Source organism: Lactuca virosa, chromosome 3 (genome assembly GCF_052849685.1).
Source record: "Lactuca virosa cultivar CGN04683 chromosome 3, Lactuca_virosa_CGN04683_v6, whole genome shotgun sequence".
NCBI lineage: Eukaryota > Viridiplantae > Streptophyta > Magnoliopsida > Asterales > Asteraceae > Lactuca > Lactuca virosa.
Window position 1 is genome coordinate 34685468 of NC_136428.1, and position 15803 is coordinate 34701270.

Consider the following 15803-nt stretch of genomic DNA (forward strand, 5'->3'; position numbering starts at 1 on the left):
CCCATATGCTTCGGATATAGGATCGATTACATGTGCTATATTCATCCTTTCTAAAATTTTCCAAATGCCTGGGGCATTATGAAGGGAAAAGGTCTAGAATTGGATATGACTAAAATGATTAAGCAATTGTCGAGGACAATCTAAGGTTTACCAAAGATTGGTTGCTCAAGGACAGTTGGAAGTATAATGTTAATTCTGGAAGGACCATATTGACATAATCTGTAAGGAGGCAACTCTTGTTCAGAAGTGATAGTCAAAATGGAATATGGAAATGTTTCAAAGCTAGAAATTAGTCAATCTGTGTAAGATTAGGAAACTTAATGAAAGAAGGATGTTTCCAAGGAGCTGATCTCCTTTGGAATGCTCTGTAATGATTGTTGTCAAGTCTTTCTGACTTCGTGCATAATCATTAAGAGGATCAATGCATATAAGTTTAGAATCTAACAGATTTCAGTAAATGGCATGAATTTGGAATTCTTGCATTTGCAGTAAGGATTTGGGACTGTGAAAAGAGGATCATTGGAGTGATGTTCAATTGACCTATTTTACAAAGTAAATATCATAGACAAACATAGTATGCATACTTGGTGTATGGCATGACTAGTGTTTAGAAAACATAGTGTACATGCTTGGAGCATGGGACAACTATTGTTTTAAATTCAAGTATAAAGTTGATAAAACCGAAACAATGAATAATGAGTAATCAGTATGGTGATAAATAAAAGTGTTTATTTATATTCATAGGGTTTGATACCATATTTGATTCATTTATTCTTGTGTTTCACTTTGCATGTTTTGACTTCCAGAATAACTAAGTCGCTCTTCCTGAATGATTAAGTTATTCAAACCATCCACAGTCGGTCATATGTTGGAAGTAGATATGAATCAAGACTGTCATGGGTTGGTTTGTAGAGGTCCAAGTTGGTGGACAAAGTGGTGCTACAACACTCATGAGTGCTCATAAGTTCTGAGTATTGGATTCAACCCGCGCTCATTTGAATCACTTCATGGATTTTATCACGAGTGATCATGAGACGATAATATCTTATATTCTTCAAACCTAGAGATATGAGTTGTTACTATGAGTTGGTTATACATTGATTGCACGAAAACGCATTGGTAACTCGATGTTATAAAACGTGCCTTTGTGTATGATTCAACAAGTAGTAGAACAAGCCATATGAGTCGAAGTTTATCCATTCCTTTTACCTTCGGGATAAAAGTGATATATGTGGGCCCCTCGATGATTTAAAGATGATACATGTGAGTGCTTGGCCAAGCCAGGACTGATTTGATTTGTTCAATCAGTCAGTCATCATGAATCGGAAATCGGGAAACAACAAATGGACAGAGAGAATGATTGATAATCCATGTCTCAGTCCATATGATATCTAGAATGGAGGAATATATGATCCCTTATCTAATGGACAAGTCATTGATAAAGGTCAGAGTTCATCGACAAGGTCAGAGTTCGACAGAAGCTTTTGAGAGCTACGATTGCTGATCGGTTCCTGAAGTCATACGTAATAATAGTTTTAGACTTATCCAAGTGGGAGACTGTTGGATTAATGTCTAAGTCCATAACTATAATTGGTAAGACTTGACCCGACCCGGCATGGTCCATTTGGGTTGCATGACATCATGCATTTGGATAGACTATAATGAGAGAAATAACACTTAAGGTTGGTTAATATATTATAAGTTCTAATATATTAATAAGGTTATTTAATTAGTATTGATCAAGAATTAATTTGGAATTAATTAAGTGATCAAAAGGAGACTAATTAAATATATGGGTTGATTGTGTAAATCATTCATTCTTATATATGTGGGCTTGTGATCCAAGATTCCTTATGTTGGACTAAGTCCATGGGGTGACCCATGGATACTCCATGGAGGTTAAAATCCATGGAGCATAAGGAATGGGTAAAGTTATGAGTTACATGGTGTAACCCTAATAGCCACCATATAAAAGAATCCCATGGCTCAAGAAATCGTGCACTAATGTGTGAGTGTGAGGGCTAGACGATTTCAAGGAGTGTTCAAGTTTCTCTCAAGTTATTCCAAGTGTATTTGGTGTTGTGTGAACCATTTGAGGTGTCACACTTGGGGCACTAGGCACTCAAGCTTCATGAAGACATTCTACATCAAAGAGGTATGTATTCTATCTTGTTATATTTATTATTTTGTATGCTAGATTAGGATAATACCTTGGATGTTCATAATTGTATGTATAATAGAGAAAACATAGATCCAAGGTATTTAGGGTTGCATGTACACTTAGGAGTGTTAGAATGCTCATAACCCAACAATCGGGCCTTTTTCATCTCTTCATCCGCCACATACTGAGAAACGAGAAGGGCCCTCTCCCTAAAACTGTCTCTGTCGTCTGCTTAAGATCCTGAAACTCTCTAGCTAGCTGTTGCACCTCAATCACAGGTGCAAACTCGGCCCTGAACCTGGCCGAAAAATCACTCCAGGTCATCGCGTCTAAAACTGCATCATCTCCAATGGCTCTCCCAACCTCCTCCCACCAGTCACGTGCCCTGTCCTTCAGAAGACAGGACGCAAGTCGAACCTTGTCCCCCTCGGGACATCTGCTGGTGCGGAATGTGTTGGCGACATCTGCCAACCATCTGGTACTCGCAATGGGGTCCCGAGCCCCATGGTAATTGGGAGCTCCACAAGCCCTGAACTCCCTGAAAGTCAGTGTACGCGCCCCTAGCATGGCCGCCATCTCGGTGTAGAATGCACCCAACCTCTCATCAAGTATCTCCAAGATGCCCTCCTTGACCGATCCAAAGATCACAAAAGTCTGGTCTAGAAATCCTCTTCTTTCAGTAGTACGGGCCCATACTACCTTCCACATCTATCCGTACTTTCCTCAAGAACTGCCTTGACTCTACCAAGTCACTTCTACTACTACTACTACTGATCTCATGCTAATCTCATCCTAGGCTTGCCCTAGGGTAATCACCAACCCACTCTCCGCCATTAGCTGCATAAGAAGTCCCTGCTATCTCCCCCTAACCAGCTCGCGAATACCATTACATATTACTAAGACTAGATAATTCTTCGAATGAGAGGTCCTGCCCTACAACGATACAAGAGCTGCGAAATAGATCTAAACCTAACCTTCTGAAATTATTTAGTCCTCGCATGCAATATGTAACTTAGCATATTCGTTTACTAGTTAGTAGAAGATAACTAGAACTCCTAAAAGCACAAAGCAAGCAGCATTCGAGCATTGAGTACACATAATCAAGCATATCCTAATCAGGCATCACTGACTAATATGTACTAGCATGCAGTTCATAAAGCTGATAAACATATAACAGGCACATAAGGCATCCTTCCTAGATCCTTAGACCTAATCTAGCATGCAGTTCTCATAACATATCATAACATAAACTTGTATGGGTAATTTGGGAGTACTTACTTGAGCTCGGCTGATTGCATGCACCACACCCTTTTCTCTTTTCAAAGTTCTTTTGTCTTTTACAAATGATTTTCAAAATTCTTTTTATAAAAATGATTTTCTTTTGAAAATTTTTCATACCAAGTCCTTAGTTTGAGTCCAGACACACCCAAGAGTGTGCCCGAATCCCTCAAACCAAGGCTCTGATACTAACTTGAAACATCTTAAAAATATAGTCTAAAAATTTCGTTTAATTTCATTAATAAGAATCATAAATATCATCTATCATATAAAAGTCATAAACCATGTTTCTAAAAAATAACATAGTATCTGTCAATGTATCAAAATCATGTGTCAAACATCAGAGTAAATCCTCCCAGACTGAAAACTGTGGTGTGTGCCATGCAGTCATCCCGAGCTCTTCCCCTTACTAGCGGAAGTACCTAAAACCAAAACTAAAAAAACTGTAAGCACGAAGCTTAGTGAGTCTCCCCAACTACCACATACCATACACATATCACATAAACATATCTTGGTCCCCGCCCCTGCTACATCGGGTCATAGCCCGACATCAGCTTTCCCGGCATCGGGCCCCGCCCGTCATCGAACCCTATTCGGCATCGGGCCCTGCGCGGCATCGAGACCCGCCCGACATCGAGCACATCTCGGAATACATATGAGAAAAATCAAATAATACACATAAACCTAAACATATAACATTATCATGTAAACATTCCTCAGGCCCCGCCCGACATCGGACTGTAATCCGGAAGCATACTAACATTCCTCGGGAACCACCCCGACATCGGATCATGATCCGGAAACATACAAGTACAAACACATGCAAGAATCACAAAGACATCAAGCATACAAGCATTCCTCGGGACCGCCCTGACATTGGATTGAAATCCGGAAAAACATATAACTTACTTCGGGCTCCGCCCGACATCGGACCGTAGTCTGAAACTACTAGTAACTAAACGGGCCGACCTTGGTGCCTTAGACCCGTTCCTACTGGAAGAGGGCTTACCTCTCAAAGTGGCTGCTGAAATCTCGTGTGAGGAATCTCTCGTGGCTGCTCCAACGAATCCCCGACTATCATTATCACAACAATCACTTAGTCAAAAACTGATAACCCTTCTAAGGGTAAAATGACCATCTCCTATGTCAAGACCCCCTTCACGAGTCAACCTTGGTCAAATCAAAGGTCCAGTCAAAGTCAACGCTCAGTCCAAGTCAAAGTCAACATTTGAGTTGACTAAACTCGTCGAGTCAATCCCTTGACTCGCCGAGTTCCTTTGCCAATCTTAGTCGTGAAAACACAAACTAACTCGTCGAGTTCTTTCACGGACTCGTCGAGTTCCACCTTGTACACAATCGGGACAACCCTACCCAACTCGTCGAGTCCCCCCTTGGAGTCGCCGAGTCCCCTTGTCTGGTTGAGCTATCTTAACGGATTAAGCCCCAACACTTCAGATCCAAGCTTTATACTTCACATAAACCCTGAAAATGTCCTTTTAAGGGTAAAGTTTCCAACTTTACCCGTTAATACCTTTTCTTAAAGGGTTTAGCTCAAACCCTAATTCCTTGGGACCTAGAACTTGGTCCTCAAGCCATCCACACACCAAACTAAAGCTTACAACCACAGATCTAAACCCCTAACACTACTTGGACATGTAAAGTTCCCTCCTTTCTCTACATTCATGGCCTTTTGGGGCTAAAAAGGCCAATATGACACTCTATGGCTTGCATGGGGTCTCCACTGGCATAAGGTTTGCACCTTTATGTCATATCAGCCTTTCAAGGTCCTAGATCTGGAAGAATACCCACTTGGGTCGATCATTCTCCAAAATCTATCATGATTGGACCCAAAAACCCTCATAAAATAGACATAATGAGATCTAATGAACTAATAGCCAAGATAGAAACTTGATTACCAGAAAATGTAGCAAATGGTGTGTAGTTTCTGGATCTACTCTTTCCCTCTTGAGCCCTCTATCTTCTTCTTCTTCCACAAGCTTCAAAAGTACACAAAGATCACTCCAAATGGCTCACACTCTCAAATAAAGCTCTAGGGTTTCGTGGATTAGGGTTTGGGACATGGAGGCTGGAAATGAGGCCAAGGGTGGGGGTTAAGGAGCTTACATAGGGTGCGAAACCCCGAAATTAGGGTTTCCTTCAAGCAGACCTACTCGCCGAGTCGAGGGCTCGCGACTCGTCGAGTAGATAGCTTAAAACCCACACATGTTCTGCCCTCTACTCGAGGAGTTAAGTCCACCAACTCGTCGAGTTGTCCTTTCAAAATGAATAAATTAATGAGTTAAGAGCATACCAGGAACCAGGCGTTACAAAATGTTGTATTTTGTTTGATGTATTATGACTAAATCGTGTACTCTCAATGAAAGTTTAATGTTTTCATTTCTTTGAAACCTTTATTAATGTGTCAACAAGGGGTAACATCGTCAACTAGGGGTGAATTGGACGAAATTGACCAAGCTAACCAGAAGTATATAACCAATTTTAATAAACTGATAGTAGTCAATATCATTACCAATTTCCCTAATACCTTTTGCTAAGCTTTTGTTTCTAGTGCAATAATACACATTATCATGACTCCCGTTACTCAACTTTTGAAGGAACAATACAAATCTTTAAGATCCATTCCACCAAAGTCGACATCACGGATTGAAACCATAACAGGGTTCAAGTACACTAATGGTTTTGGTGCGAAAAAACCTTGACAACAATCATCTACTGTTATGTACTTGTACATGAATCTGAGGCCATCTTGTTCACATGTTACAATCGACTTCAACTAGTGTCTTCAATTTCGGAACCCTAATCTTCGATCGACATTACGGGGTGTAGAAAAGGGGTTGAGTTGTTCGTAATCTTAAATCGTGAACCTTACATTAAAGAGAAAGAGGTGAAGTTTTTTTTAAGGTCACATAATAAGACATGTCAACATAACTAATCGATGTCATTGAAGAAAACCGACAAAACATGTTATAGTCGATTAAAGGGTATATTGTGAACATAAACAATAATGTAGATGATATATGATGTACAAAAAAATATACCTAATATAAATAAAATTAATAGTTAGTTATCCACTTGAGTCATTTTTCTTATTATAAATGTTCGAGAATGAAATTAAAACTTTCGAGTTTGTTTTGAAAAAAATGAAATATTATTATATTTTTTCTTTCTACCAATCCTTTACGGTGACAAATGTAATAAAAATTTATTAGTTTTATTAAATACCAAAATATTACAACACTAAATATGTAGAAAAATAACAAGGTTCTAAATAATATGAGGTGTGGCTTGGTGGCAAGGTCAAAGTTAAGCCATGACAAGCTTTGGCGAGTCTTGGCGTTTTTCAAAGCATAACTATTTTATATATATTAAAAGAGATAAATCATATAATTATTGAATTTTGTTAAACATATCAAGTTTTTAGAAGTGTTATATTAATATTTAATATAAAAAGTTAACAAAACTCAATTATTTTAGGTCCGATAAAAAAAAAAAAAACTCACGCCATAACGCGATAAGGCGCGCCTTAATATGTTATTTGGACGTCACGCTTAACAAACCCGCATTGAACGTTTTCGTAAAAACTACACCACGGCTCGCATCATGACACGCCTTGAATCAGATCAGCACACGCTTTTTAGAACCATGAAAAATAATAATAATAAATAGTTTTCTAATAAATTTTTTTTTCTTCTATGTGAACCGAAAGTAATGTACAAACAAAAAGGAGTAAAAAGTAAGAAAAACATGACCAATTGAATGAAGCGTGTCACCCCCGTTGACTACATCATACGTTCGTCAAAGTCAACATTACGTTTTCCCTCCCTTTTAGGGATTTTCTTGTCCCATCGTCATCACCATTCACCACCTTCATTTCTACTCCCAACGCTTACCCACACATCTACCTGTAATCCACTAATCCCCTTAAATATCTTCAAGATTCATCTTCTTCGATCCCTGGGTTTCTTTTCGCTTTTTGTTTCAAGGTTTCATTTCCCCTAAATTTCAAAACTTTTCACCAATTTTCACATTCAATGATGAAATGTTTGAGCATATTTCATTCAAAATCTTCACCGGAGCCAAAAGAAGAAAATCCTCCAAGTAAGCCAAAATCAGAAACAAGATCAGTCAAGTCAACAGGCTCAATCTCTTCCCCAAGGAACATACCAGAAATCTACAAAGAAAAAGAGCACACCTTGACGAAATTTTCATTTTCAGATCTTAGGAATGCTACCAGTAATTTCAACAAGCTTTTAAAGATCGGAGAAGGTGGGTTTGGGTGTGTTTACAAAGCAAGAATCAGACTTTCTGAAACTCAAAAGGATCCTCTTGTGGTTGCCATTAAACGGCTTAACAAACAGGGCATGCAGGTAAATCTTAGAAATTTTTTGAACTGGGTTTTGTATTTTGCGACTATGTTTCCGAAAAGTTCAATTCTTTAAGAGATTTGTGGCGAATTTTGTGATAGGGTCATAAAGAATGGCAAACAGAAGTTCAGTTTCTTGGCGTGGTCGATCACCCCAACCTTGTAAAACTTCTGGGATATTGCTCTGTTGATGGTGATCGGATGCAAAGATTACTGGTTTACGAATACATGCCAAACAAAAGCTTAGCAGTTCATCTTTTTAGCCAAACTCTGCCACCACTTCCATGGAAAACGAGGCTTCAAATCTGCCTTGGTGCAGCCGAGGGTTTGGCTTATTTGCACAAAGGGCTGGAAATTCAGGTATCATTCACTAGTCAGCCACATACTACTGGCTACTGCCTCATTAGGTTTTTTGCTGGATCATATCTCCTATCAGTTTCAAAATTGAAAAAGTTTCATTTTCAAAGGTTTTTGATCGCTATTTGTTGACATATTGTTTCTAATTATCGATTTTGGAAGGTGATATTTCGTGATTTCAAGACTTCGAACGTGTTATTGGATGAAAAATTCAACCCGAAGCTTTCTGATTTCGGTCTTGCTAGAGAAGGTCCTCAAGGAGACCGAAGTCATGTATCTACAATGGTAAGTCTTTTTTATATGTGCTACTACAATAAAACGGATTATTTGGGTGCTTTCTGATTTGTCTAACAACTGGTAGTGTTACTATTGATATCAGCCTGTTGGGACGTATGGATACGCTGCCCCAGAATACGTCGAAACGGGACATCTGAAAGCGAAAAGTGATGTATGGAGTTTTGGAGTTGTACTGTTTGAGATCCTATCGGGCAGACAGGCAGTGGATAGAAACCGACCGAAAGGCGAACAAAAGCTTATTGAATGGGTCAAACTATTCCCTGCTGATAGCAAGAACTTTCGGATGATTATGGACAAAAGATTAAACAATAAATATTGTGTGGATGATGCTAGAAGCATTGCAAAATTAGCTGTTAGGTGCTTGTATAAGAACCCTGATGACCGACCTACAATGAGCCAAGTGGTCAAGGGGTTGAGAGACGTGATCAGTGACTCCCAAATTGGACTTGTATATGACAAATAGAGTCATGTTTTTGAGTCATTTGTAAAGGTTCATGTATCTATGAGTATATTGTTTTTCTAATAAAAAGTTTCTAATGTACCCACTTGGAGCATATGCATTAAAGCTTGTACCACATGCATTTATGGTTGTACAATGCACATCAACACTTTATCTTTTTGGTCAAGAGTGGCATCCTAGTCCAGCAGCCTGATTGATCTCATTTCTTAAAAGTTTCTAATTGATTCGATAATTGCAATCTTGAAAATATGTATTTCTAACAAGTGGGACGGATAAATTGAAAATAATTTAATAAATTAAATATTTAAGAAATTATAAAAGGACATCAAATGTGTGGACGAGCGATGCCATTCATTTTGATCCACTTATCCAATCTAATCAGTTTTGCCAACTATACTAATCTGTTAGCAAGTGATGTCGATTATCCACCGACCTCTTGATATCAAATACCATCATGGTATGTGAAAATTGTGTTGAAAAACATGAATTTCTTTAGATAGAAAATATGATTTTACTAACTTTGGACACGTGCAATTCGGAATACTTGATATCCATTTCAGTAATAACCAGCCGAGTTTAGTTCTCTTTAAATAGAGCAATGAAATTATATATTACACGTACGTCTAAATTGGAGTTACTACGATACCGACTCAAAGTAACGTTATTGGAATGGAAAAATGGAATACTATCAAGCTGCCTTGCTCCATGTTGAGCCGGTGTCCGCGCTACCTTGGGGCTTGGGGCTGTCTCATGGCCGCGTGGACTGACTCTGGCTATCCGGCAGTGTGAACTGCCTCTCGTAAGGCTGCCTTAGCTACTCCAGCTACCCCATAATCAGTGTACAAAATTTCGGTTATGATTACACTTTTAAGGCTTGTTAATTCATTTAGTTGCTTATTTTTCACATAAATAACAAATACTATAGTTTCAAGTTAAAAACCACAACTATAATGAGCAGTTAATTTCCAATTAATAGTGATGCTCGCAACCATTGAGAGCTTGTCTCATTTAAAGATAGACAACTCATGTGAACCTTATATTTTTCTAAGTTAGGGCTTAGGGCCCATATTCTCCAAACTTAAACCAACATTAATATATCTCAAATCTCAATTAATCCATTACTAATTTTCTTATAAGTCACGTCATAGTGAACGATATTGATTCTTGAAGATGAAAATTAACTCTGCCATTTATAAACATTTTAGTTTATTATTGTCAGTCCTAAACCCGAATAAAAAAAAGTTTATAACGTTAAGTATAATAAAAGCCAAAGGGCTCCAAATTTTTGGTTCGCTTAGAGCCCACAAACTGTTAAGCCACGCCGGAGACAACTTGAAATACATGACATATCCACGAGCATTGCAGTGCGCATGAATTGAATTACATCGTTAAATATTGAAGATTATTTTATTATTTTTTTTTTGTATTTGGGTTACATTATAAATATATACAAAATGTAAGTTTTCCTTTGTTAGACAAATTTACTCTAGCTAATAGTACCATTTACACTGCACTCTCTTTTCATTTCTCCTCTTACTTCTTCTTCTGTTCCCTGCTCTCTCTCTCTCTCTCTCTCTCTCTCTCTCTCTCTCTCTCTCCCCGTCGTTCATAGTGCAACCCCCAACGCCGCTTCTTCCGCTTACTCATTCACATCCGACTCCTACATCTTATCCGGTAACTTCTCATACAGTCCTTACCCTCTCTCTACCTCTTACATTATTCCAAAACCCTAGATTTCATCTTCCATGGCCGTCGTCTGCACTCTGCACCATAATCCGCCCATATTTCTATCGACGAACACCCGCCACGACCACACTCAACCGCCTCCATCAAGAAAGCTCTCTAGTATCGTTTCCGCTACCACTCATCGCATCCCCTGCCACACCCTTCCATTTCTCTTTCCATCAAACCGTTGCATCGCACCACTTATCTCCCATTGCTGCTAGAATGAAATGAACCCTGCCTACCACAACCGTCGGCCACCACTAACGTCCACCATCGCATCATTAATAAGCACTCCAGAACCTCACGCTTCTATTTAAAGCGGCGGAAGAACATGTTAGAATTTATTTCTCCCGTGTTTTATATTCATATGTGGTTGTACCGAGCATAAGTAAAAGCCTACAATTTTATGGTTTATATATTCCATAAAACAAAAAAATATGAAATATTTATTCAATTCTTTGGAGAGTATATATACAAGATTCTTATTTTAGGTTAATAGAATTATGATTTATTTTATAGAGAGAACAATAATAACAATAGATGATCCCCGTATTAGAGCATCCACAATGGTGAATTCAGTGGGAGAGTTCAATGAGGTGGCAAATCTATGTGTCATTCAATTGATGAAACTCCACTATTGTGAGATGCCACATTGACATTCAATGGATTTGGAGTTCAATGGACATTGAACTCTTCATTGGGAAAAAGGAAAGTTTTTAATTCTTAATTATTTACTATAAATTACATTTTGTAACATTTTATTGAACCTTATAGAGTTCAATGCATTGTAGGAAAAAAAATGATAGAGTTGTATGGATTGTAGAAAGATGATGTGAAAATCCATTGAACTCTGTGGAGTTCAATGCATTGTGGATGCCCTTATGTAGTATGAGAACTGTTACTCTATTACCATCAGGGCTTTGGCCACTTTCTGCAATATATACATGCTCAGGTTTTTATATTCCTAAATGTAACTCTTTTACATGTTGATCATATTGAATGACAATTTTACAAGAATGTTTCAGGTAACTTGTCTGATGGATTCGAATGTTTGATCTGAGTTTTTGGATCTGAAGTTTGAATCCGGATTGTTCTTCTATCACCTATAACATTGAATTTGTTTTTATGTTTGGGCATTTTATTATAATATTATCCTCCCTGTAGGTTTAATGGTTCTTCTCCGAAAGGGTTACTGACCAAGTGTACAAATACTTTCTTAATACTTTGGATAAGTATAAAATAGAAAACAAATGCATCAAGTAAGTTCACCAAGAGGTTTGACATTACGACTTTTAGGTTCTTCGTTTGTAGCTTTTATTGTGTTAATTTAATTTTATATACCCAATGATATACTATGCTATGGTTTATTTGGGTTTTTTTTTTCTGGTTTTTGATTGGAGATGGTGTTGCCACCTTCTTACCCTTACAGGTTTCAGGTTTGTACTTCTTGGAGCTATTTTATATAGAAAGCCTTCAATAGAGGTTGTTGATAAATCAAATTACCATATTGTATCATATATCTTATCAAGGCTCACTCGCTAAGGTTATAAATATATACCTTTTCTTATATGTCTTTGAATCTTACTTTTTTATCATGTTTATTAACATTTTTTCGTCAACTATTATGTAAGAAACTAGGTGTCGAAACCAAATTATTTAGCAAAAGGAACTATTTTTCATGCATAGAATTGTATGGTAACATAAGAATGAACATTATAGTCATAAAAACGGTTTGAATTCTATCAACTAAGTACTTTCCTAATGCGCAAAAAAATCACGTAAAAACCCACGGCAAAGTGCGGGCTCAATTACTAGTTGTTATAGTTTGGTAGATTTTTCAAAGCATAATGCTATAATAGGAAGAAATGAAAGTAGGATGCTATAATAAACATATAATCGGAAGTGTGTTGCTATTTCTTATATTTAACCCTAAATTATTTAAATAGTTTAGACCTTATGTATAGTTTGATTGATAGTTGCTGATTGAGTTAGATCTGACTGAGCCAGAAGCTACTCTAAATTAAACTTGGCTATTTGATTTTGTTTTAAAACTGATTGTGCTGAATGATAAAAATAACCATCTTACCCTTTTATTTAATACTTCATCTGTGATGGTTGAGACTCATGCTCCTTGAACCAATAATCTTTCCCCAACACATATCAATTTATAAGTTTTTTTTTCTTATTAATTGTTGTCACAATAAAATATTTGTCTAAAAAAATATTAAACGATTACAATACCCTTTTAAACCTAGATTTTCACAAGGAAACAATTATCACTTCTCACCCTCTCCATTTGCTATACTTCTTCTCACTCACGAATTCCATTCTATCTTGAATTTAAGCTCAATATCCATCTTCAAGCTTGTATCTAATGATAATATGCACTTCACAAGCAATGAATCTCTTCACAATGGATCATATCTTATAGATTACAAAACGAACTTAACAAAATATTTTAAGTAATGGAATTTGCTGGACGACCCAAAATCAACATTTCTCTGATCATGTACATTGCAACCGGTCAAAGCTGTTAAAGAAAACCAGCAACAATATGATATCATCCCCATCCTTAATCTAAAGGAACCATAACTTGATACAAAATCCGCAACCCAATTTTAACCATAATCTATCATAAAAGCTCTTAATAACCACCACACAATCATTAGCAGACAAATATCGCAATTAATCCAAGTCCTTCGTGTACTCGCTCTAAAGATCATTATCACATCCTCATAAACACACCCACTTACATCAGACGTCGTAAGGCTGCAAATAACAATAAGCTCCTTACCATACATAAGATTATGACAATAAGGAATCCTAGGGGCAATATCGTCCAATTCACCCAAAAACCTACATACATAGCAAGTCCCTGCAAGAAACTTGACACGGGACGACCCACAAAATAAAATTACTGATTAATAAAAAAAATTCAAAGGAATATTCAAGTAAAAACATGGAATTGATTGATCGAAGCAAAATCAAGCTTGAAACCCTCAATTGTTAACTTCTATTGCTTAAAAAAATCAAAGATGAAATCAGGAAGAATAGAAGATGTACTTGTTGCTGCTTATTAAGGGAAAAGGGAAGATGGTGGCACCGTTTTTTGGTCAGTCATAGCACACACATGGACGACGACGACGGTCAGAGCAGCGTAGATGAAGGTGTTGGGCAAAAAACGGACGTGTGGGAAGGAGGAGGAGAAGGGCAGATCCGGGTAAATGAAGTTGTAGTCTCAACATCGTTAGTTTTTTACCAGACGGAGTCAGACCAATTTTGTGAACTGAGACCGGCTCAGATGCCCAATCTATACAAATCAAACATTCTTACCAAACCGAGTCAGAAAAAGACCCGATCAACACCAAATCAAACAAATCAAACAGGTCCTAAGAATACAAAATGGAGTTCTTCCTAATGCTATCGGAGTGATGAGCTAGTGACCAACTCCTAATAATTTTAGTGCAAGGTTCGTTTTCAAATTATATTTCTTTATTGTATCTTTGAGTTTTAATCAAGTATATCTATTTGCTACTTAGTAATAACTTTTTGTCTAAAAGATGTTTTATTTAATATCAACTAGAAAAAGCTTAGTCTTTCTTTATTGTGATTATATTATGTCTGGCTATAGAAGAAAGTCTTCATGTGATTAAGTTTTCGAGGGATTTTGATAGAAATGAAGCGGTTTCGTTGGGTAAAACGGATCACCGATGGTTGTTATTTTTTGCATCCGGGTCTAAATATGCATGTGAAGAACTTTCTCAATGTACTTACGTACATAATTTACAAATCATGGGAGTGTGTAACTCATATTACTAGTGTATTATATTTATTTACCATTAGAATGATTATTTGTATTTGGCATATTGTATTTTTTATGTATGATATTTTATTTTGTTTTATGAGACATTAAATGTGTGATTTAATTAAAACATTAGTAAATTTAAATTTAATATATATTTTATAAAATCTGTCATAAATAATGACATAAGAATGTCTGTTAAGAATTTATAAAAATTATAAAAAATTTAGGACACCACTGTGTATCGTAAATATACATGATATACAAATACATGTCTAAAATAAATGACACAAAATGCGTGTCATCTTCATTTACGACCGAGACTTTAATAACATGCAATGCATGTCATTAAAAACCTATTTTCTAGTAGTAAATCCAGAAGTTGCAAATGAGATCATAAATTTATCTAAAGAATTGAAGCAAAATTCCAACTTCACGTTGGAACATAAGAAGTGATAATGTCACAAACTTGAAGAATTATACGTCAGATGAATTTATGATATCCAAATTAAAGGTATTAGACATAAATTTTTTGCATCCAGAAAGAATGAATGTTCAACCTATGTATTTTGACTATTTTATAAATTGCGAGTATTCATACACTTTATATAAACGTTCAACCTTACATATTTTGACATGTATTTAACTTAGGAGACTTAGTTGGTGATTTGACGAACGAAGAAGCGTAGATAACTTTAGAAGACATTTTAATTTTGATGTTTGATATATTAATTTCTACTTTAATCACTGTCTATTGATTTTGCCGTTTCGCTCTCATATATTTTAATCTTAATAAATCTGAAATGATTGAAAGGTTTGAATGTTTGAGACTTTATCCGCAACTAAACTTTCCTTCAATGGTTTATTTATTTATTTATGTATGTAAGCGACTATTTGACATTAAGCATATACGTGAGGTGTTTCAGTTGATGTCAAAGATTAGCTAAGGAAGGTCTTAATATTGCTATGAGGGCGGCTTGTCAAAAGGAGATTTTTCAAGGAATCAAAGTTCCACACCCGGAAACAACCATCTCACATTTGTTTTATGCCGATGATGCCCTATTTGTAGGAGAGTGGAATCAAGATAATATTAAAAACCTTGCAAGGGTGTTGAGATGTTTTCAAGTAGCATCGGGATTGAAAGTTAACTTTACTAAGTCAAGGGTGTTTGGTATTGGAGTTGATATGTAGGAAGTCACTCGATGGGCTGCACCATTAGGATGTGAACCTGCCTATCTGCCATTCACGTATCTTGGGATACCGGTGGGTGCGAATATGAAGTTAAAAAAGCATTTGAGACCCATAATTGACAGATTCTATTCCAAACTTTCTCCATGGA

At 36.7% G+C, this 15803-nt stretch overlaps 1 protein-coding gene and 1 long non-coding RNA gene across 2 annotated transcripts; one reads left to right on the top strand and one right to left on the bottom strand.

Annotated features, from left to right (window-relative positions):
- The first annotated feature begins 7296 nt into the window (after positions 1-7296).
- LOC145165458 (putative serine/threonine-protein kinase PBL19) lies at positions 7297-9018 on the top strand. Its single transcript, XM_079084195.1, has 4 exons — positions 7297-7827; positions 7926-8183; positions 8343-8465; positions 8560-9018. Exons 1-4 carry the CDS (start codon positions 7492-7494, stop codon positions 8938-8940), a joined length of 1098 nt encoding a protein of 365 aa, XP_078940321.1. The 5' UTR covers positions 7297-7491; the 3' UTR covers positions 8941-9018.
- A 3808-nt stretch (positions 9019-12826) lies between these two features.
- Positions 12827-14216, bottom strand: LOC145165459 (uncharacterized). The gene is made up of 2 exons (XR_013740063.1): positions 13726-14216; positions 12827-13547 (listed from the first exon to the last, which is right to left on the bottom strand). It is a non-coding gene; the product is annotated as an uncharacterized LOC145165459 (long non-coding RNA).
- Between the last annotated feature and the right edge of the window lie 1587 nt (positions 14217-15803).